General features: G+C 45.4%; 2 protein-coding genes across 2 annotated transcripts; one reads left to right on the top strand and one right to left on the bottom strand.

Moving 5' to 3' along the window:
* Positions 1–1,977: 1,977 nt before the first annotated feature.
* Positions 1,978–12,921, bottom strand: faf2 (Fas associated factor family member 2). The gene is made up of 11 exons (XM_084448792.1): positions 12,853–12,921; positions 9,854–9,922; positions 9,521–9,655; positions 9,244–9,320; positions 8,610–8,748; positions 8,250–8,335; positions 6,478–6,569; positions 5,825–6,002; positions 4,970–5,141; positions 4,557–4,700; positions 1,978–3,384 (listed from the first exon to the last, which is right to left on the bottom strand). The coding sequence occupies exons 1-11, from the start codon at positions 12,913–12,915 to the stop codon at positions 3,202–3,204; spliced, it is 1,338 nt and encodes a 445-aa protein (XP_084304918.1). The 5' UTR covers positions 12,916–12,921; the 3' UTR covers positions 1,978–3,201.
* Positions 12,922–13,670: 749 nt separating this feature from the next.
* eif4ebp3l (eukaryotic translation initiation factor 4E binding protein 3, like) lies at positions 13,671–21,557 on the top strand. The gene is made up of 4 exons (XM_084448381.1): positions 13,671–14,047; positions 17,026–17,199; positions 20,891–20,915; positions 21,401–21,557. Exons 1-4 carry the CDS (start codon positions 13,915–13,917, stop codon positions 21,405–21,407), a joined length of 339 nt encoding a protein of 112 aa, XP_084304507.1. The 5' UTR covers positions 13,671–13,914; the 3' UTR covers positions 21,408–21,557.
* The last annotated feature ends 782 nt before the right edge of the window (positions 21,558–22,339 follow it).

Raw genomic sequence — 22,339 nt, 5'->3', positions numbered from 1 at the left:
ATGCCTGGACTTGTATACTAGGAAGACACTGGGATTTAAGAGTACATTTGTGTTAGTATTGCCACAGAGACTGAAAATTAGCCTACACGCTCGGAAACAACTGTAGTTAATCGAAAGCCATATAGTGAAAAGGTGCTAGATGTTCCATATTAGGTATTATACTGTCACTTGCGGGAATGCAATAGTTTGCAATGGATCTTATGTATTCTTGAAGCATGTTATACTAATACCCCTGAACATGGTCCGTTACAATCAATATATTTTAAGGGAATTAAAAGAAGTTGTCATACGTATTTAAATAGTGTTAATCTGTATCTGCCTAGTAGCCTCTTGCTCTCACTGTATCCATATCTTCAAAATGTACTTTTACATCTAGATACCCAATTCACAAAAAAAACTAGCACTATTGTGTTTATGGTGTTGGGGGTGGGGGGGGTATAATAATTGGCAATATCCAAGTGATAATCACAATTAAAAGACAGTTGAAATAGAGTCTTGTAGTCTTTCTGTTATCCAATTATTGAATAATCTCACAGCTTGTGTGGTGCAACAATTGTGTTCCAATAAGCAGCTAAAATATTACTTAGGACTAGTGATTTATTGATTGCTCCGTAGATGCCATTGATTGTTTACCAATGATTTTCTTGCTGTGGTCGGGTAGCGGTTTGTTTACTGTTCTTACTTCCCCCCTGGTCTCTAGGGGTCTCCAGACTCTCCAGGGGCGGCCAGGTGTTCTGTGTTAAGAAGATCTTTTGCTTTGGTACTTGCACATTTACAGTTACCTCATTTTGCCATGTTTGTATTTGGAGATTTAAAAAAAGAAAAGAAAAAAAAGATCAAAGCTAATATATATTATATATAGGAAAATGGTTCTTATTACTTATATAATTTTTTCATTCCATTGGAATCATATTGTTTGTAGCATTTAACATAATTATAACTAGTTAGAGTGTATTATATATACATCTGTATACCGATTGAAATTTTTAAGATTTGTACTTTTTTTAAATGAAAGTTGCTAGTTCTGCTTTACCGAGTAGTGCAATCATATTTTTTTTAATCGTTGTGGCTGATTTGAGAGGGTTGTTCACTAATAAATGTATGATGTATACCAATATATCAGCTGCTTCTCTTTTGTCACGGAGAGGTTAGAACTAGAGAAAGAAAATCCTAAATCCTCAGTCTCTGCACACCATCGTGATCTCTGAAGTTGTATTCAGGACATGTCTTTCAGTGTTGTGAAATATAAGTGTGTTCTTACTCCCAAGTTGTCTTGGGGCTGGTGCACTGGAGTGAGACCTGTAAGACCCGCTCTAGAGGGCCGCTCATATTCTGATTGAAGAGGCGAGGTGTGAACGTTATGCAGCAGACTGCCTACATGTGCTGAGTAAAGCACCTGCTCTCAGAGGATGAATAAGGCTGCTTGAGAGGTCTGAACCTGACCAGTGGGGAGTTGCCAACATGTTTGAAGTACATTGGAAAACTCTTGTTAGTGCACTGGTGTTTAGGGCTGTGGCGGTCATTGGAATTTCCTGTCTTTTGAGACTACTAACAAAACTAAGTCAATACATAAAACATGTTTTCTTGTTTTTAATGGAGCTATTAAGCTGGGTTCACATACAACAGCCAAGACTGTTAAGCATTTGTATATAAATTCCTTAAAACTGTCTTGGCTGTATGTGAACCCAGCTTTACTGTACATTTCTCTTTACACCCTTAGTTTTTCAGTGGGACTGAAACAGCATACTGGATCAGACTACAGCCACTGTAGAGAATCTCTGACTCCATGTCCATTCATAGATCGTCAGTCATAACCTTATGGCACAGATTGATATTGTGCATACCTGCAAAAATATTAGTTTTGGATTCAAGTTGTTTGAATTGGGAAGCTGATGAGACATTCCAAAATAGCTAGCCTACTGCACGTCATCAAAATGAAACCAACACATTTTAAAATGTTTAATTTATAGTTGGAAAATTACATCTTTACATGACCAGCCTATTCAGACGTTAGACAGGCAAAATAGGCATCTATGAATAACCACAGGCACACTATGGGCAGACTCGTACTATACTCTAGATAAAGCCACATAAAAAACTGTGGCATCTCTTATCTTTTTTTGTTGTAATTTTTTTAATAGGAACTGCAGGCAGCCTGCCTCTCACGTACCCACCAAACCTCATTTGGTCGTTTCATGACAATTACATTATAGTCAACTTGATTGCATTAAAAAATAAATGAAAATAAAAAATAAAACAAAAGCAAAAGTAAGTATTGTGAATATCAGGCTCATTCTTAAATATCTCACCTATGTACAGGAAAGGGTGGTGGGGCACATTAGCACTCCTTTGAAAGCAGGGTTCCCACACCACACACATACATGTTTGCAAACAACTTTCAAGAAAACTTGCAAGGCTACACTCAATCTCCCCAAAACCCTTGTTAGTCAACTTGCCTTGATGACTGGTTGATAATGGACCTTGGGTGTGTTTTTGTGTTTCATCCACATGAAGTCAAGCCATTGTGAGTGAACGTTAACACAATGAACTACACTAACGTTACATAAAGCATGTTATTTTACGTCAGAATCACATGCAAAATCTGACGGCCAGAATGAATCTGAAGCACACTGAATGTGAAAAAAGACAAAGCTGCTAAAAGATACAGATAAGATGGGGAAAGAAATGAACTGGCCAAGAGAGAGAGAGAACACGCCTGTTTACTACAGGGAAAGGAAACCCTCACCTAAAGAAAACCCAATGATGAGCTCAAGGAGAGACTTTCAAGGACTTCATTTTATTTATTAAAATAAGGACTTTCCAGGCTGGTGGGAACCCTGTTAAGATAACCAAATGTGGACAAGGGAGGGGTGCTTGGGGAGGGAGGGGTGCTTGGGGAGGGGAGGGGTGCTTGGGGAGGGGAGGGGTGCTTGGGGAGGGAGGGGTGCTTGGGGAGGGGTGCTTGGGGAGGGGAGGGGTGCTTGGGGAGGGGAGGGGTGCTTGGGGAGGGGTGCTTGGGGAGGGGAGGGGTGCTTGGGGAGGGCTACACTCTTCCAGGTTAGGTCCTTATCTGGGATCCCTTGCATACAATGGCAATTTAACAAACAGACAAAATTAAAAGGAAAAAGGGGGAAGAAAACCAAACAAAAATGGGGGGTTGGGGGATGAACACAATTTTCCACAGAGGAGGTATGATAGGTGTTAATCGTCCGTGAGGTCCTGCACGAATAGGACCTCGGATCGGCTGAGTCCCGCCTCCTTCAGAGTGGGGGGGTTGGGCTGCTCCTCGGTTGGAAGGCAGGGCAGCACCCGGCGTGGGAAGTTTGTAAATATCTGATATTTCTCTGGGGTTTCTTTCAACGAGAACAGGAAGTCGTATATTACCTAGCAACAGAAAAACAAAGGGAGATGAGTGATTTTGTTTTTTTAGCAGTTGGTGTCACAGAGTCGCTCAACCTGTTATGCTATGGCCATGATACTCAGGCTCTGGTAAGTGAGAACATACAAGTAAGGGATAAAGTATGGCCAGCCGGTCATTATGGAAAAAGAAGAGCCCAACAGTGCGTTCTGAACTGGTTTTGTAACACGGAAGGACTCCTTTTCGATAATGACCGGCTGGCCATAGGTTATCCCACTTATTGTGCGGCTAATTACCAATGAGATTAATACTAATAAGACTATACTTTTATTTCGCGAAATTGTTCTGTGTGCTTGGGCAATGGCCGTTTTCAGAGATTTAACACAGGCTACAACAGCCAACCCATTATTGTTTACAATGTTTGCTTTCAGACAACTTTCAACTGTCACCCATACATATAATGTGTTGCCCTTAGCAGCGGTGAATATCGCTTGTAGAACGTGTGATTGTCCAATCAGAATTGAGTATTTCAGACAGCTGTGTAATAAGTAAGGGATAATATACGACAAGGTGTGCTGTTTTCGAAAAATAATGCACAACTCTGGGGAGGGGGGGGTTTGCCGGCACACCTTGGAGTGTATTATCCCGCTTACACCACGGCCACTTGCCAAAGACAGAAAACATGGGCCATTTACTCACATTTTCTAAGTATTAATACCAATCTGCATCGCTATCTCTGTCTTGGAAAAATAATAATTGCCAAAAGAATAATACTGCGTGTGTAATCGCAGGAGAATATGTGCCTCAGTCAAGGGCAAAACATGTTTGATGTAAGCGCACTCGGCTGAAGTGGACCGGACAGGCTCAGAGTCCCGACATACAAAATTAGAAATTGACCACATATTGGGAATCTACATGGTTACTTACTGGCCTGAAAAAATATTAAAATGAAATAAAATGACACATTTACAGTCGTAGAGCCAAGATTACATGGCTGCTTCATCGTAATGCTGAGATGTGAAACCACCGCATTCATTTGTGAAAACTGTGATGAGGCTCTAGCCATATTTATCAAGAAATAATGCACACGCCTCCAGCCTATCAGAATCAAGTATTCACCCAGGCCATGGTATAACTACCAACAATTACTGTTCTAGAACATACGACTCTTATGATGCTCAGCTCATTTGAAACTCACTGTCAGAGACTGCCCATAGAGGAATCTCCTTTCCACGCGGCTGTCGTTGGGCAGTTTGAACACTATTTTGACACTTTCTGGGTCATCCACAGGAGGCTCTGGGGGAAGGCATTCCGACTTCCGCTCCTTCTCCTCCTCCAGATTCTGAAACCCATGCACAAGATGAGTGAGCTGTTTGCCAAAAGATACAAGCAACCAGGTAGAATAAGAGGGACATTGAAAAAGAAAGACTGGGTGTTAATATACTCCTGTGTAGCTTCCCTTCCCCATCTCCAACCAAAACATGACCCCTGGTGTTTATTCAAGCCTGTCTATTGGTCCATTTTTGCATGTCATCAATGGTTAATACTTGAGGAGGGAGATTTTATTCAGGGAGTTCAACTGAACCACTTGGAAGAAACACCCCTCCTCACCCGTCGTCTCCTCTCCTCGGCCCGGACACTCTCCTGGACCTTCTCCTCCTCTTGCCTCTTCTGCTCCTGCTCCTCCCTCTTCTTGCGGTCTTTTTCCTGGTCGGCCCTTAAGGACTCCAGGTACGCCTCATCCTGCTGCTGCCTGAGGACCTGAGTCTGGGTCCTCTCCTCCCTGACGCGCGCACACACACACGCACGCGCGCACACACACGCACGCGCACACACACACAGACACAGACACACACACGGACACACACAGACAGACACACACGGACACACACACGGACACACACACGGACACACACACGGACACACACACAGACACACACACAGACACACACACACGGACACAGACAGACAGACAGACACAGACAGATATGCGCACACACGCGCGCACACTCACGCGCGCACACACACACACTTTATGTGGCAGCTAATCAAGCGGTGTGTGGGTAGTCTCTATCTCATAGCTAAAAATGTAAGTGGTCTCAGTGTATGTTGGTTGCCTCGGTTTCCTGGGATCTGATTGGTCCAAGTCATTCCATTAACCTGGTTTCTCAGGGTCTAATTAAAAGTATTCAAAAAGGCATTGAGCACTAGAGGCGTGGAGACTGAACACAGGCCGAACTGCAGAAACACTGTTCAGAATTGTGACATCATTCTGTAACAGAGACCGAATTTGGCTGTAATTGCTCTTTTTAACGTCAACATGGGCACGCCAGTCTAGACGGTCCGCCCCTTACCGTTCAAGCCCCTTACCGTTCAAGCCCCTTACCGTTCAAGCCCCTTACCGTTCAAGCCCCTTACCGTTCAAGCCCCTTACCGTTCAAGCCCCTTACCATTCAAGCCCCTTACCGTTCAAGCCGTTCGGATATCAGATGTGTTTGGTTGGCCTCCATGATGAAGGTGAGCTGGTTGATGAGATCCTCAGGCTGGATCAAGCCCTCCAGCCTGCCCACCACCGTCATCTTCCGGTCCTTCAACATGATCATGGCCAGGAACGGGTAGGTGCTCTCCCTCAGGGCCTGAGACACTGCAAGAGAACCACACAGGAGTCAGCCTGTACCACACAGGAGTCAGCCTGTACCACACAGGAGTCAGCCTGTACCATCGCAAAACCATGGGCAGAACAGGATCATCAACATTAAAAAACAAAATACACACACATGGATTATGCAACACAGACACAAAACACCGCAGTGATTCATGATCCATTCATTCCAAATCTTTCATCATTCATTTCCTGGCTAAGAGGGTGTAGTGTATGTTATCTTAGTAGGTGAAGCAACGTCTAACAAGCCACACAGAGTGGAAACTGCTATATCCCTGTATATGGTACCATGTTTCTGAAGTTGAAAGCCATGAGAGAGGAGGGGGATAATAAGAAATAAAGAGTGTGTGTTTGTTTGTGTGTGTGTGTGTGTGTGTGTGTGTATTTGTTTGTGTGTGCGACGTGCGTGTGTGAGAGAAAGAGGATGTTATTCCTGTGGGGCGCTTCATTAGGCTACCTCTGAATCCCTCCGGCCTGCTGGTGGAGCATGCCCAGAAGAGCATCCGAGTATTTAGGAAGGTGATGACTTCTTCCGTACATAACGTGGACCTGCAAAAAGATATAGGACATTTATCAAGAATTCCTAGTAATCCAAACTCATCAGGAGTGAAAAAAGTGACAAAGATGTGAACCCCTGGGGGGTTCAGGGGCATGCCCGCCAGGAAGAATCTTTACAAATATCAGCTTTAAAATGTGGATTTACTGTAGATTTTAGCATGAGGATATATGGATTTGTCAATGGGAAGCACCGGCATTTTTATTTTCTCCCTGCATCTTTTCAGGTACTGGTGTCTCTTTTGCTCCTGTTGTTGGTCTCACTGAAACCTATAGTACACTAATAGCTAGACTCAGAATTTAGTCAAACTGTATTGGTTCAGTTTTAGTCTAGTTTTAGTGACTAATAGTTCAAGTGTAGTGCATTATTTAAGTGTTTCTCTAGAATTTCCTAACTCATACACCTATGAAAACACGCTGCGCTTTCCCATCGCACAACAGAGAAGCAGGTCTGTTATTAGATTCACATGGAGGATGGGGGCACTCGATGCTATGAAACAGTACGAACGTGCAGGAGTTCAAGCGAGCAGTAGTGCGCTTGTGAGACATCCTAGTAGCCTGGATCCAGACATTCAAATCCGTCCACTTCACCGAGATCTCAGTGTTAACTGACATTCTGTCTGATATCAGGCTAACATCATTTTGGACTAGGCTATTTGGCAGAAACAGACAAACATTTTTTTAAAGCCAGTTCAAGTTTTTGATTGATTTTGGTAGGAAGCCCTATAGTTTATCGTGGTACAAAAGATGTCTAGCTACAGTAAGTGGGCCACTAGCTAGCGTCATTGGGCTAGCTGGCTACAAGTGCTAGCTACTAAGACAGCTATAGCCATTAGGTAGTAGCCTGGTACGACCATCCCGTTCTCGCGAGCTCACATTCTGTTTCACTAACGCAGAACGGTCTGGCCTTCGCCTCCTCCAGAGCCATTATGCCAAAATCAAGACCATACCGGGCCAATCAGGGACTGCGTTTTACCTGCTGTCCCGCCTCACAGTGGAAAGCAGTCCCTGATTGGTTCGTGTCCCTGCCGCTCGCTAAACAAACATGGCGGCTCCCGAAGCAACAAGTGGTAACGTTAACGTTAGAAGAATAAACGCAGCTATAAGTGCAGTTATTGCAGAAATAGACTTAATCACAACACTTAAACAAGAACAAGAGTATGCACTGGCGGCATTTCTCGGTGGAAAAGACGTTTTTGCCGTTCTTCCGACTGGATTTGTCAAAAGTTTGCTGAACGCTCATTGGCTGAAGGTGTTTGTCTGTCAAGGCAAGTACCCCCTCCCACATAATCGCTCTCTATGGGGCGAAGGCCAGACCGATATTCATCGGGATGGTCATACCAGGCTAATTAGGTAGCATAGCTAGATGAGAGTACAGGCTCAAAGCATAGAAGCCCGTCTTTTGACAACTCAGAAGACATCTTATTTCATTCCGCATGGCTCTGTTCTCACAGACACAGAACCCCCCCCCCCCCATTTCAAAAACTCACCAGATCTACACAAATGACCTACTTTAGATACAAAGCGGCAAATTTCACCAAAACGTGACAAGTTTGCACCCCTGCATTTATTCAGTCTTGTGTGTGTGTGTGTGTGTGTTGTGTGTGTGTGTGTGTGTGTGTGTGTGTGTGTGTGTGTGTGTGTGTGTGTGTGTGTGTGTGCGCACGCATGTACCGGCAGAACTCATCAGTGTCCTGGTGATCCTCCCCGTGAAGGTAAACTAACAAGTAGCGGAGCTCCCGTTTGGCATCATTCAGCGCCTGCATGTCACAGGGTAAATAAAGGCACCATAGTGAGTGACAATGACACTGACTCCATTGAGAAAAGATTTTGCTTGACATTCCTTTCCATTGGTTGGTTTGAGGTGAGGCTAAACACAATTTTGGCTTTGGCTGAACAATAACATTCTATTTTATTAATGAGTTACTGAGTGGGTGACATAAATGGCATAGTTAGTCATTGCCTACTGATTGATTAGTTAATTAACTTTATAGACTGAGCAGTTTGGTACCACACATTGCGTGGGGCACTCACCTGGCTATATGTTCCCTGGTAAAATACTGGGTGTGATCGACCGTACTTCTCCTCAAAGCTATGGATGAAGGACACGACATCCCCCACAGGGTCTGTGACACGCCCACGAGGGTCCGGCCTGACGAACCTCAGGGCAAACCTGGGAGACGAACAGAGTCAATCACCCTTTTCTAATCATCCAGAGCCTCAACACACGCACACACGCACACGCACACACGCACCACCAACAGGATCTAAAGATTCAAGATTTCTTTATTGTTACATCCATTACACAGGTATAAGGGAGTAAAATGATTGGGTTCTGGCTTCCTCAGCTTTGCAGCAACACCAGAATAGTAATGCAATATAATAATAAAATAAAAGACTGCAATACAATAGAACAGCACTATACAATACAATAACAAGGGAAAGTATGGTGTGTAAAGTGCATGGTGTGAAAAGTGCAAATGTACATTGTTAGCATGTAAGTGTGTGTGTGTGTGTACAGTCCGAGTCTGAGTGTGTGTGTCGCAGGCAGGCAGCAGGCTGTTAAGTGTCCATTTAGGACATGTATTAACAATTTCTAGCATTAATCAAAATAGGTGAACATTTAGAATCTAAGGAGTGGTATGTGACTCTTATTTACTTTCCTCACCTGAATATATCCAGAAGTGTGTAATATGTAAATCTGAAAGGTAGCATTATCAAGTAATAACTCCATCCTAGTAATCCCTGAAAACAAAAACAAAAAAGTGAGTAGGTTAAACCACGTCTGGCAGTCAAGAGTAGTATAAAGACAGGAGAGTGTCACTGCATCATGTAGGACATGAACCAGGCTGGATTTCATTTCTATCATGTCAATTTTAGTGTCCCAAAAAGCAATCTCTATTCATTTTATTAGAAAGACCTGAGAGAGAACGTGGTGGACCTACTCTGGGCTGTGGCCTGGAGACGATGTAGCTGTACACTCTGTGGTCTGCCGTGTTAACCTGTAAGGGTCTGGATGGCGGAGGGTTGAACACACTGGGGACTCCTTCCTGCTCATTGAGTCTGTCCTGTACCGCTGCCTGAAGCAGAGAAAGATGCGTAATTAGAAGTGGTCACAGTTTAATTGAAGTATGTTTGATAACGACATATTTTTGACTGCATTTCCTATATATCGCCACCAATATTATGTAGCTACAAATGAATTACATGATTCAGAAAGAAAAACCCCTCATCATGCCCACATTTGGCCAGGCTTGAATGACTGTAGGTTAACATACCTCGATGTTCCAATTATGTTGTTCTAATGTGCGACGACATTGGTCCATAGACTCCAAGCCTGTCAAATCCTGTAAGATAAACAAATTATATAAACTCAAACTGCATCCCCCTTAGATAGCTGCCTTTCAAAGCACACTCTCACATTTAAAAAAAATTACTTTGGTCGGCCTGCTGTCTAAGTTAACTAACAAGCCAGTTAGCACTAACTCATGTTATTATACGTCGGTGGCTAGTATAAGTGAGTGGCAAGTGAGCTAGCACGTTAGCCATCTAACTCTAGCTATCTAGCAACTTTAACGAAGATGGACATTGAACTTGGGGTAAGTTTGAGGCGAAGGACGTTGCCAAGCAGATCAACCACTCACTGCTTGCCAAGTCGTCTGTATGACAGTTTATTTGCGTCGCTAGCTAGCTAACATGAGCTAGCTGGCTATCTAAATGCTAACTGAATCCTGAAGAGTACATGTCTTCGTGGGGGTTACAGGGGAGGAGGACTGAAGAGTACATGTCTTCGTGGGGATTACAGGGGAGGAGGACTGAAGAGTACATGTCTTCGTGGGGATTACAGGGGAGGAGGACTGAAGAGTACATGTCTTCGTGGGGATCACAGGGGAGGAGGACTGAAGAGTACATGTCTTCTTGGGGATCACAGGGGAGGAGTACTGAAGAGTACATGTCTTCGTGGGGATTACAGGGGAGGAGGACTGAAGAGTACATGTCTTCGTGGGGATTAAAGGGGAGGAGGACTGAAGAGTCCATGTCTTCGTGGGGTAACAGGGGAGGAGGACTGAAGAGTACATGTCTTCGTGGGGATCACAGGGGAGGAGTACTGAAGAGTCCATGTCTTCGTGGGGTAACAGGGGAGGAGGACTGAAGAGTCCATGTCTTCGTGGGGTAACAGGGGAGGAGTACTGAAGAGTACATGTCTTCGTGGGGTAACAGGGGAGGAGTACTGAAGAGTACATGTCTTCGTGGGGTAACAGGGGAGGAGTACTGAAGAGTCCATGTCTTCGTGGGGTAACAGGGGAGGAGGACTGAAGAGTCCATGTCTTCGTGGGGGTTACAGGGGAGGAGGACTGAAGAGTACATGTCTTCGTGGGGTAACAGGGGAGGAGGACTGAAGAGTCCATGTCTTCGTGGGGATCACAGGGGAGGAGGACTGAAGAGTCCATGTCTTCGTGGGGTAACAGGGGAGGAGGACTGAAGAGTCCATGTCTTCGTGGGGGTTACAGGGGAGGAGGACTGAAGAGTACATGTCTTCGTGGGGTAACAGGGGAGGAGGACTGAAGAGTCCATGTCTTCGTGGGGATCACAGGGGAGGAGTACTGAAGAGTCCATGTCTTCGTGGGGTAACAGGGGAGGAGGACTGAAGAGGACATGTCTTCGTGGGGATCACAGGGGAGGAGGACTGAAGAGTCCATGTCTTCGTGGGGTAACAGGGGAGGAGGACTGAAGAGTACATGTCTTCGTGGGGTAACAGGGGAGGAGTACTGAAGAGTACATGTCTTCGTGGGGTAACAGGGGAGGAGGACTGAAGAGTACATGTCTTCGTGGGGTAACAGGGGAGGAGGACTGAAGAGTCCATGTCTTCGTGGGGTAACAGGGGAGGAGGACTGAAGAGTACATGTCTTCGTGGGGTAACAGGGGAGGAGGACTGAAGAGTCCATGTCTTCGTGGGGTAACAGGGGAGGAGGACTGAAGAGTACATGTCTTCGTGGGGTAACAGGGGAGGAGGACTGAAGAGTACATGTCTTCGTGGGGTAACAGGGGAGGATTACTGAAGAGTACATGTCTTCGTGGGGTAACAGGGGAGGAGGACTGAAGAGTACATGTCTTCGTGGGGGTTACAGGGGAGGAGGACTGAAGAGTACATGTCTTCGTGGGGTAACAGGGGAGGAGGACTGAAGAGTCCATGTCTTCGTGGGGTAACAGGGGAGGAGGACTGAAGAGTACATGTCTTCGTGGGGATCACAGGGGAGGAGTACTGAAGAGTCCATGTCTTCGTGGGGTAACAGGGGAGGAGGACTGAAGAGTCCATGTCTTCGTGGGGTAACAGGGGAGGAGGACTGAAGAGTACATGTCTTCGTGGGGTAACAGGGGAGGAGGACTGAAGAGTACATGTCTTCGTGGGGTAACAGGGGAGGAGGACTGGCAGATAAAACAAGAGCTTGCCTTAATACTTCGCTAGCGGGCAAATCACTGTAGCTAAGTGAGGTCTCGCTAGCTAGCTAGCTACATAACCTAGCTGGTCTCACTAGCTACCTAACCTAGCTGGTCTCACTAGCTACCTAACCTAGCTGGTCTCACTAGCTACCTAACCTAGCTGATCTCACTAGCTACATAACCTAGCTGGTCTCACTAGCTACATAACCTAGCTGGTCTCACTAGCTACCTAACCTAGCTGATCTCACTAGCTACCTAACCTAGCTGGTCTTACTAGCTACCTAGCCTAGCTGGTCTCACTAGCTACCTAGCCTAGCTGGTCTCACTAGCTACCTAGCCTAGCTGATCTCACTAGCTACATAACCTAGCTGGTCTCACTAGCTACCTAGCCTAGCTGGTCTCACTAGCTACATAACCTAGCTGGTCTTACTAGCTACCTAGCCTAGCTGGTCTCACTAGCTACATAACCTAGCTGGTCTCACTAGCTACCTAGCCTAGCTGGTCTCACTAGCTACCTAGCCTAGCTGGTCTCACTAGCTACCTAGCCTAGCTGGTCTCACTAGCTATCTAGCCTAGCTGGTCTCACTAGCTACCTAGCCTAGCTGGTCTCACTAGCTACCTAGCCTAGCGGGTCTCACTAGCTCACTATCTGACAGCTATATTCCAGCACTAGCTAGCATGATAGCGCTAGCTGGATGTATCGAAATGATCTCAGCAGAAACGCAGTTTATCCTCCATGACTTGGCTGTCAGATAACCCTTTATCGTGCATAATGGATCGTTAATACACATTGAGTCTGAGGAAGGCCCATGTAAGATAAGAGGAGTCTATCTACCTGAAACTGAAGTAGTTTCTCGGTCTGCGCCTGAGATAATTCTTGCTCCTCTGGCGCCGCCATCTTACCTCGCCAATCCACTACCAGAACGTAGAGACGTAAGCCGTTCTGACGTACAGGCGTAAGCCGTTCTGACGCACAGGCGTAAGCCGTTCTGACGTACAGACGTAAGCCGTTCTTTGGCGACGTAGCGAGTGTTCGATGTAAAGACTGTACTGCCGCCTATCCGGCGGGAGGCAGCAAGATCACGGGTTGACAGTCCACCTTTGTGCCACTGTAATTTTGATCGATGGGGATACTTTTATTTATTTTATTTATTTTATTTATTTTATTTATTTTATTTATTTTATTATTACTAGTAATCTAACGACAGGCCCTGCCTCATAAATAAATAAATAAATACAAGTTTGGTTTTTAACCATGTAACTATCACATAACACAGGAGACCCGGGCCTTGCCATCATACCATCATCTGGTTCTGCCACTAGGCGGTGATTACATCAAGCCATTTAAAACCAGCCCAATAATACATGATAGCTCCCGGCCATCAGAGGGGGCTGCCCTAAACTGACCCAGAACATTCTCCCTTTTCTCCAAAGAAAGCCGGAAGAGAAATGTGTAGAAGACAAAATAAAAGTGTAATATAAAAATAGCAGTCTTATTTAAATAAGCCACACTAAATAATAGTATAACGTACATAAAGTGACTGTGCAGAATGGTTGAGTCACGTGGCTTCGTCATCACGTCACGTTCAGAGTCACGTAAAGAGTTACGTAAAGAGTCCCAGCTCTGCTGTTGTTAAATGCGAGCACATGGTCCGCTCTGCAACACTGTCCCTGTAACTGAAGTGGAGGGCGGACACTATCGATACATAACTACACTGTACAACAATTACATTTCTCTTTTTTTGTCTCGTTTACCAGCCTCTCGGATTTTGTGGATGTTATAAGTAATCGAGCGAGTTTCTTACTTGGTAAAGCGAGCGAGATACCCAACATTTGCCCAAAGTAAAGACAACCCAGACCATCGAGAAGCTCTTCTCACAGTCACGTTAACTCCAGGATGTCGACCGACACCAAGCAGGCAAAGAGCTGCCCCATCCCCACCCGGGTCCTCACCCTGAAGGACTGGTCCCAGCTGCCCGACTGCTACAGCCAGACCCCCGGGGGGACCCTCTTCTCCACCACGCCCGGAGGTAACGTGAAGTGCATTATCAATTAAGATAACTTAGTTGCAAGACAAAGAAAAGCATGAATAAATCGAATGGGCACATGAGCACGTCCATCGAATTTGCAAGGATTGAAAGACGGAACAAATGAGATGAGGATCTCTATTCGATTATTCGCTTGATTGGGTTTGTTCTGGGTCGAATATGTGCTCACGCCTAGATGATAAACAAGGGACATATTGGTAAACAAGTGCCATATTGGTAAACAAGTGCCATATTGGTAAACAAGTGCCATATTGGTAAACAAGTGTCACCATTGCATGGTTTATCCTGCGCACGACGGCAGATCCTGCTATCTTGTGATCATTGTCGAGCTGAGCGACCTGTCATTAATGATGAGGCCAATTTGACACTTTCAAAACTTGTCATTCAACATCAAAGGTTTTGGGAGCTATCTAACTATTGCACTCGTCAGGGATTTGATGTCGATGTCGTTCCTCAAACTTCGCCACACGTTTCCAACAACAGCTTGTTTACGCATCAATAACAGCTTGTTTACGCATCAATAACAGCTTGTTTACGCAGTGACTCGTGGCTGGTGTGAAGTGAGCAAGCTGGCTCAAGTAGTGAGAAGTGTTTGTGTGTTAGAAGTGTTTGTGTGTTAGAAGTGTTTGTGTGTTAGAAGTGTTTGTGTGTGGGAGAAGATTTGTTGTTGCACGTGTCGTGTCTCTCTTAAAACCCAGTGCTTCATCAGCTGCGCTCAACCTGGGACACCATGTGATTAGCCGTTATAGAGATATGAGTTATGTTGTCATGTTTGGATTCTAGAAACACTGAAGATGATACGCCAAGTTTTGACTTGTCTCACCCATGGCCACACGATTGGTCCTAACTCATAACTGCGAGATGATGGGCAGTAGGGAGAGGAGCGCCCAGCGTCCCCCTGTGTCCCCTCTCACCAGCGTCCCCCTGTGTCCCCTCTCACCAGCGTCCCCCTGTGTCCCCTCTCACCAGCATCCCCCTGTGTCCCCTCTCACCAGCGTCCCCCTGTGTCCCCTCTCACCAGCGTCCCCCTGTGTCCCCTCTCACCAGCGTCCCCTCTCACCAGCTTTCACTGGTGCATTTCAGCAGTAGTCTACTAGAGAACATTGTGTACTAGCCAGGAGTGGACGGGGAGGGAGCAACAGCGAGGAAAGGATAGAGGGGTAGATCAGAGAGGACTGAGGTCTGCCCTCTGTCTAAATAAGAACATCGGCAGGGACGGGATGTCTGATTTTGGCTGAAGCGCTAAAAAGCGATGTATGTCCAGTCCCACAAAAACTGAGCACCTAAGCGCCACAGCGATCTGGAGGCCGTTGCAGAATGGTTTGATAACAAACCCATCTTCAAAACATTCGTCACAAGTACCGTTTTACAAAAGTGACACACAATCTTCAAGATTCCAAATCCATCCATCATACTACTTGTCATTTGCAGAGTTGCTGACAACATTAACCACCCTGCCCCTTTCCATTTGCAATGGTGTGCCATTCACGAAAGATTGTTAATGTTTCAACAAATCTTTTGGGTGACTGGATTAACGAGTGGTCTCGGAGAGTGATTGGTTCATTTTCACACTAACTCAAATGAACAAAATGACTTGGTTGAACCGAGATTCAAAGATTCAAGTCAGTAAAAAGATGTGAACGACCCACCACTAGTGCCCACACACAGGCCTGCTGCACATAAACACACAATGCCTGTCAGGTGAGCTCTTCCGCTGAGGGCAGGAGAGGGGGCAGGTATCCTCTGAACAAAGAGATTGGATACTGATCAGGAGCCGGGCCCCTTTTGCATAACTGTCCCGCATGGTTCAGCTGGTGAGCTGCAGCTAATTTACATTCCTGCCCCTCTGTACATACACACACACACACACACACTCATTACCCTTTTGTTCAGGACGGGCTGCACAACAGGCAGTGATTACGTAACATGTTTTTTTTTTGGGCCTTGTGTGGAGCTGGGGAGCTGATACAGAGTGGAGAACAGTTCAAACTGCAGTATGTAGCAATAGGAGGAAGCAGGCACTCCCCACCCCTGTTTTCCTCCTGTGCTGGGCAAACTCCACCAGAACCAAGTTCCACAACGTCACTTTGTTTACGACCGTTCTGTCAAGTCAGCAAATGGAAGGTCCACAGATCTTTAAAGGGACTAACAGAAGTGCAAAGTTAAATTTCCTACCATTGAACAGGTTAATAACACTATCTTGCTTGCTCTAAAACCATGTCACCGGGATAGCACGTCGCTCCAGGTCGGGCACGATCGCAATCTGTGTTTATCAGTGAAAGCTGGCGCTACACATCAGAACACGCTGGCCCAGCGCAGCTGACCAGGAGCCTTAACCCACACCGTGGTGGCCAGATATGGCTCGGGCCTGGCCCTGAGAGGGAATGTGTTTATGTTCTAGAGATTCCTAGAATTGGGCCAACCCCCCAGTCCTTCCCTCCTCTCCCTCCCCCATCCCAGCCTTCGGAGCAGGGTGTGTTTGGTATGCGTCCAGCAACCCTGGCCACGAGGCTCGTAGACTTGCGCGCGTACAGTGCATGCACTCACAGACACACACACACACACACACACACACACACAAGCAGCTCTCTCCTCGTCCCCCCCCCCCCCCCCCCCCCATCACTCTGCTAGCAGATTCGTAAACATCCCAAAACATTACACAGTGTCAACCCACCTAAATAAGATTGCGCCGTTAGTTCTGCTCCACTCAAACCGGAAATCAAACCTAAGTCCAGTAGAAGGTCTATGCTGGCTGAAGAAAAAACGCAAGATGGACCTGTGGGTTTGATTGACCTTCTGGCAGTGATTTTGCCACAAGTCGTTAGGATTCAGGAATTGAGAATGTGGCGGGTCGACCAGCCAACAGTAGAGAAGCAGACGGCGCCTCTCTGTTTCCAAAGACTTTTAAGAAATTAAAACCGCAGCGCCCATGTCCCTCTTTCTCTCTCGCACGCCTACAGGGACACGCATCATCTACGACAGGAAGTTCCTGCTGGACTGCCGGAACTCGCCCATCGCACGCACCCCTCCGTGCTGCCTGCCGCAGATTCCCGGGGTGACGGTCCCTGCTCTGCACCCCCTCGGCAAACTACAGGAGCTGAAAGAGGAGATGGAGGAAGAGAAGGACCTGGCAGGTAAATACAAACGCGCGCACACACACATACATTTGTGTACGTATCGAGAGAAACATTGTTACACTGGTAAGAACACCGTGATCTCCGGCGATGACGTGAAGAGAACCTATTTGCAGGTAATAAACAACAACGCGTCTCCAGGGAGAGAAGGTGGCAAGTAGAAACACAAGCTTCCTTTATTGACCCTCGCCTGTGTGTCGCGTGTCACCACATCCACATATTTATGAAATCCAGAATTACCAGCTGCTATGCCTTTACTACCCCCCAAATTTCACCCCACAGGGATTATTAAAGTTCATATCTTACCTCACCCACCAGCTATTTAGACTGTAACAATCTCCTATGTTAGTGCAACCCTGATGAAATAGTGGGTCACTAGAGCTTGGTAACACACATTACAATACCGAACAGTACATTGTGCAACATGTTGGATTTGGGTGGCAACGTACCTGGGTGGAAATATGATCTTAAATGCTTTCATTACATTTATGTGCATAGTTGCCTAGACACCCCAGGCCAACTCAAGCATAGGCTTTAGGGAAAGAAAGTATTTCAAACCGATTTGGACCCAGGTCTGGTTAGCAAGGTCGGTCAGAACCGAGGTGGTGTTCTCATTAAACTGTGTCAGTAGCTAATAGACGTGTGTATCGCAGCAACACATAGGCCTTACTGTGTCACTGTAGACTAAGGCCTGGATTACACTACTGCGTTTTTCGGTGTTTCTGCCAAAAAAGACCTACGTTTGTGACTAGCAATTACACGACCATGGCCAAAAAGAAGCCCGGATGCCTCGGGATACGGCCAGAGCTACATTTTCGAAATCCGGAGCTGCATTCTAGTGTAATAGGCAGGCAAAAAAAAACTAAAGGAAATAGGTTTACACTGTAACGCTGTGTTCACTTCACATTATAAAAATCAAACAGGTGATTAACGAGTTTGAGCCATGTAGTATCTTAGTGGATACTATAGTTAATATCAATTTGGAAGTAAAAATAACAGGAGTTACGCAAAATGTTGTATTATTATATAGATAATAACGTACAATGAACTTAAACTGTATTCAATCTTTACAGGTTCCCCCCAAAAAGTAGACACTTCAAATCATAACCCAAACAAGAGTAGACACTTAATAATGATAATATTCTCTCATTCAAAAGAAAAGTAACTGCCAAAAAGTTCAGAAGCCTTTATTGAGATATGCCGTGGCGCTGCAGTAGATGTGTGGGTTGTAGGCTCCCCAGCTCAGTCTTTTGTTCCCAATCACACCTGTCTGAACTTCCCAGCTCTCCTGCCATTTTCTTTCTGAATATTCTCTTTTCAATCTCATTCAGTTCAAAGGTTCCAATATATAGGCCTTATAATCAGTTTGTTTTAAGTCCTTCATCCATTCCCTCACATTATAGCTCCCATATTATGACGAGACTTATTGAACAGGTTTATGTCAGCAATCCAGACGCAGAAGTTTGAGCTTGTGAATAAATATGAGGGTGTGTGAATGTTTTTATGAATACGCCAACTGTCTGTCCATGTCGTCACTCTGTAACATCACCATAAAGAGATGAATGGGCCTACTATTTTAAACCTCACCGCATATATGGGCAAACATGATTTAGTATAGCTAAACGGCCTACAAACTGAGATGTCTGTTTTTGCAAAAGACCCCCTCAAATATGTTGTACAGTAAAATCGGGAATAATATTCTGAAATCGGATCTGTAATCATCAAACAAGGAATTGGTTTGTTTGTGTGTAAGTCAATGATCAAAAGTCAAAAAAGGACTTGGATATGGAGTTTGGATTACTGGAAAAAATGAAAAAAAGACGAAGATCCGTGGTGACCCAAGTAATATGGTGCTCAAGGACGAAGTTAGATGAATGGGTTGAAATAATTTTGTCCTCTAGGTAAAAGTTGATTGCACTCTAAAACATGAAAGAATAAATTAAAAAATGCAGCAAAACTCAAAGTAGATGAGATGGTGGTTGGGAAGCAAAGGGAACTGTTTAAATTAATGGCAATATACCTGGCTGAGTTCATGGAGCACAACCATTCATCTCTTCCAACCTGAATAAATAATGAGGTGAACAGTAGTGATTATAGGCTATAATATTGTTATCACAGCAGCGCAGATTTAGATTACAATTCGAGATTGGAATAAGTAGACTATCTTTTTGGATTTGTCCCAAAAGAGATTATTTTAAAAGCAGGGAATGTGCACCAGACATGGAACACAAACAGGGATGGAAATGTATTTGTTGGTGACCGTTGGCGTTGGTTGGATGGCTGGACATGGCTGGACAACATTCTAGAACTAGCCGAGAACAATATACCCTTGATTACTATAGCTCACTCATAAATCACCTGTTTGATAGGTTATTTAACGGTGGTGTGATATGCATTTTCGGGTGTGTTAGTGTGATAAGATCAGACAAAACAGAATAGATCTTAACGTGCTATTTTGCGTGTAATCGCAGAGCTTTTTCCCTATCGGCGAAAATGTAGCCATGGACAAACGCATTAGTGTAATCCAGGCCTAAAGACGCTGTGATGATTTTGGAAGGACGGTGTGTACTGTCCATCTGTGGTGTGGATGAGGGTCATGACTTGAGCAGGACTGTGTGTGCCGTTCGTCTGTGGTGTGGATGAGGGTCATGACTTGAGCAGGACTGTGTGTGCTGTCCGTCTGTGGTGTGGATGAGGGTCATGACTTGAGCAGGACTGTGTGTGCCGTCCGTCTGTGGTGTGGATGAGGGTCGAGGCCGTCAAGAGTTCTCGGTCAGCTCCTGTTCTAGCTTTCCAGTGGCTGCAGCTCTCCTGGAACGCCAGAACACCTGCTCTGTAGGCCTGAGCAGTCTCAGACCTAGACTCACCAAGCTAGCCTACAGAAGAGTCTTTTTTTGTGTGTGTATCTATTTAACCAGATTTCTCATTGAGATAAAAAAAAAAAATTAAATAAAATAAATATATATATATATATATATATATATATATATATATATATATTTTAAGAGATTTAGCCGAGAAAGCAACACAGTTTCAAAAGGTTACAACATGGATCTTGGACTATGCTGGGGTCATGTGGCTGTGTAGGCTATCTGGTGCCTAGCTCTGCACTTGGCTTGGTATCAAGGTTATCTGCAGTGATGGGAGGGGAACTGTACGGATAATCTGTTGTTGTTGTTGTGGTATCGGAGGATGTCGCTCTGTGTGACAGTATCAAGTATCTGCGTGGATATCTGTTAGCACAGTGGGGGTGGGGCAGGGCAGGGGGAGTGGCCATTGGCCGAGCAGCGCGGGCTGAGGTCCGGCCTCCGCAGGCATTGGTCAGGGGTCACTAGGGATGCTGTTGTTTTTGGAGACGAGTCCCATCCATCCATCCACGCCCCTCCCCCGCTCTCTCTTTCATGTCAGGTCGCAGAGGGTGGAGATTAGGGGTGACCCTCCTGTCTGAGAGGAGGGTAAAACACTGGGTTTAGGGAAGGGTATGACTGGGGGGTTGAGATTAGAGGCTGATGTGCTCTAGTTTGCACGGTCTAGACACCGTTGACAAACAAACATGCATTGATAAGGGCTTCAGCGTTATCTCCCCACCCCTTGGCTTCCGTTATCAGGGTGTTAGAACTTAGTGTACTGACCAAAGTAACATCTGATTGTCAATGTTTTTCACCCCCCCCCCCCCCTCTCTCTGTTACAGATGACAGCCAGTTTGAGATGGACATGTGAGCTCCAGATGTGCCTCCTGTGGAGAGAGTTAGCTTCTATTTCAGCGCCTCTGAGGTCACTGACGACCAGCACGCGTTACATATTGTTCGTTTTCATTTCTTTTTTCAAACTTCATTTTTGAGGAACCAAAAAAGAAAGCTACTTGGAGTCGTTGACCCCTGAGTTAAAAAGGAAAGAGAGAGAGAGAGAGAGAGAAATGCGGCTGTGTATTTAAAATGCAGAAGGCTGTGTAACCAAGGACTGGGTGCAGACTCGTGGCTGAGCTGCAACAGGGGTGATCAGTTTGTTTGCCGGACTGTTTTCTTTTTCTTCCCCGTTTTGTACATAATGACAATGGTACTTTGTATTTTTTTAAGGGGGGGTGGGGGGTTGGAATGTAAGAATTACTGTACATTAATCTTGTAAAGCAGGGCTATTCACTATGGGCTGCGATGCCATTTTTTTTAGTTTTTTTTTTTAAGACAGTTTCCCTCCCTTTCAGAGGGTAGGAGGGTCCCTGTGCAGTGGTCTCTGACCCAGGGCTTGGGGACGTTGGTTGGGGGCCAACTGAGGACCAGCTCTCCCGTGTGTCTGTGGACGAGGAACTGAAATGTATGAAAGTTCAAATAAAAAAATTAATAAAAGTTGGATAATGCAAACTTGAGTCCAGTGATTTCTTCTAGTCATTGATGTCATCTCCCATGTCTATAGAATGTGGACACTGAAGGCACTTCAACCCTGCCGTGACAAGTGGCAGGACCTGTCAAAGTTGATTTGTTCTGACCTAGATAGTCAGAAACATGGGTCTGTTCTATGTAGGCTAAAGCAGCAAAAGCATTGCCTTTATCTTATCAGGAACGGCATAAATCTGACACTGAATACGTCAGTGTATAAGTGTAATATGAGACCCACTAGCACCATGTGCCTGTCTGTACTGCTGCTACTCAAATGAAGCATGTTTGACTCGAAGGTATATTTTGGACATTAAGCTTGATTATAATGTCCATATGTCTCTGGAACTGTTCTTGGCATTGCCTTTTTCTTTCTGACTTCCAAGTTGAGGTAGTTTAATCAGCAGATTTAACACAAAGTACATACAGTATTATATAACCAGTCTGCCGTGTTTGAAGGGATTTGACTGTGTGGTAATGAAGTTTCCTGAGAATAACATGTGTTCAGTGTTCAGGGGTCCCTGTTGATCCCCCCCATGTGACCAGCAGAACCCTGGATGTCCTCCAGACGAGTGGCTTAACCGCCGGTTACGCAATATAATGTATGAGCGTACAGTATCTTACCAAACATGGATTCCATTACCAGTGAAGCCAGTCATAGTTCCAGTCATCAAAGGAAATCTCTCACCTATTGCAAACCTAGTAAGCAGAGCATGGCCAGGAATGGAAGACAGCGCGACGGCTCTGTGATTGAGAAACAGACGTGTATA

Source organism: Borostomias antarcticus (assembly GCF_949987555.1).
Source record: "Borostomias antarcticus genome assembly, chromosome: 14".
Classification (NCBI taxonomy): domain Eukaryota; kingdom Metazoa; phylum Chordata; class Actinopteri; order Stomiiformes; family Stomiidae; genus Borostomias; species Borostomias antarcticus.
This window is presented reverse-complemented; position numbering and strand designations above follow the sequence as displayed.

What these genes read in the sequence shown, in the direction of transcription:
- faf2 (XM_084448792.1), bottom strand. Translation starts at nt 12,915, where the DNA reads ATGGCGGCGCCAGAGGAGCAAGAATTATCTCAGGCGCAGACCGAGAAA. An exon ending in ACACTTCTGGATATATTCAG is followed by an intron (nt 8,749 to 9,243) that starts GTGAGGAAAGTA and finishes TTCGTCTCCCAG; the next exon opens with GTTTGCCCTGAGGTTCGTCA. An exon ending in GACACTGATGAGTTCTGCCG is followed by an intron (nt 6,570 to 8,249) that starts GTACATGCGTGC and finishes ATCTTTTTGCAG; the next exon opens with GTCCACGTTATGTACGGAAG.
- eif4ebp3l (XM_084448381.1), top strand. Translation starts at nt 13,915, where the DNA reads ATGTCGACCGACACCAAGCAGGCAAAGAGCTGCCCCATCCCCACCCGG. An exon ending in CTTCTCCACCACGCCCGGAG is followed by an intron (nt 14,048 to 17,025) that starts GTAACGTGAAGT and finishes GCACGCCTACAG; the next exon opens with GGACACGCATCATCTACGAC. An exon ending in GGAAGAGAAGGACCTGGCAG is followed by an intron (nt 17,200 to 20,890) that starts GTAAATACAAAC and finishes TCTCTGTTACAG; the next exon opens with ATGACAGCCAGTTTGAGATG.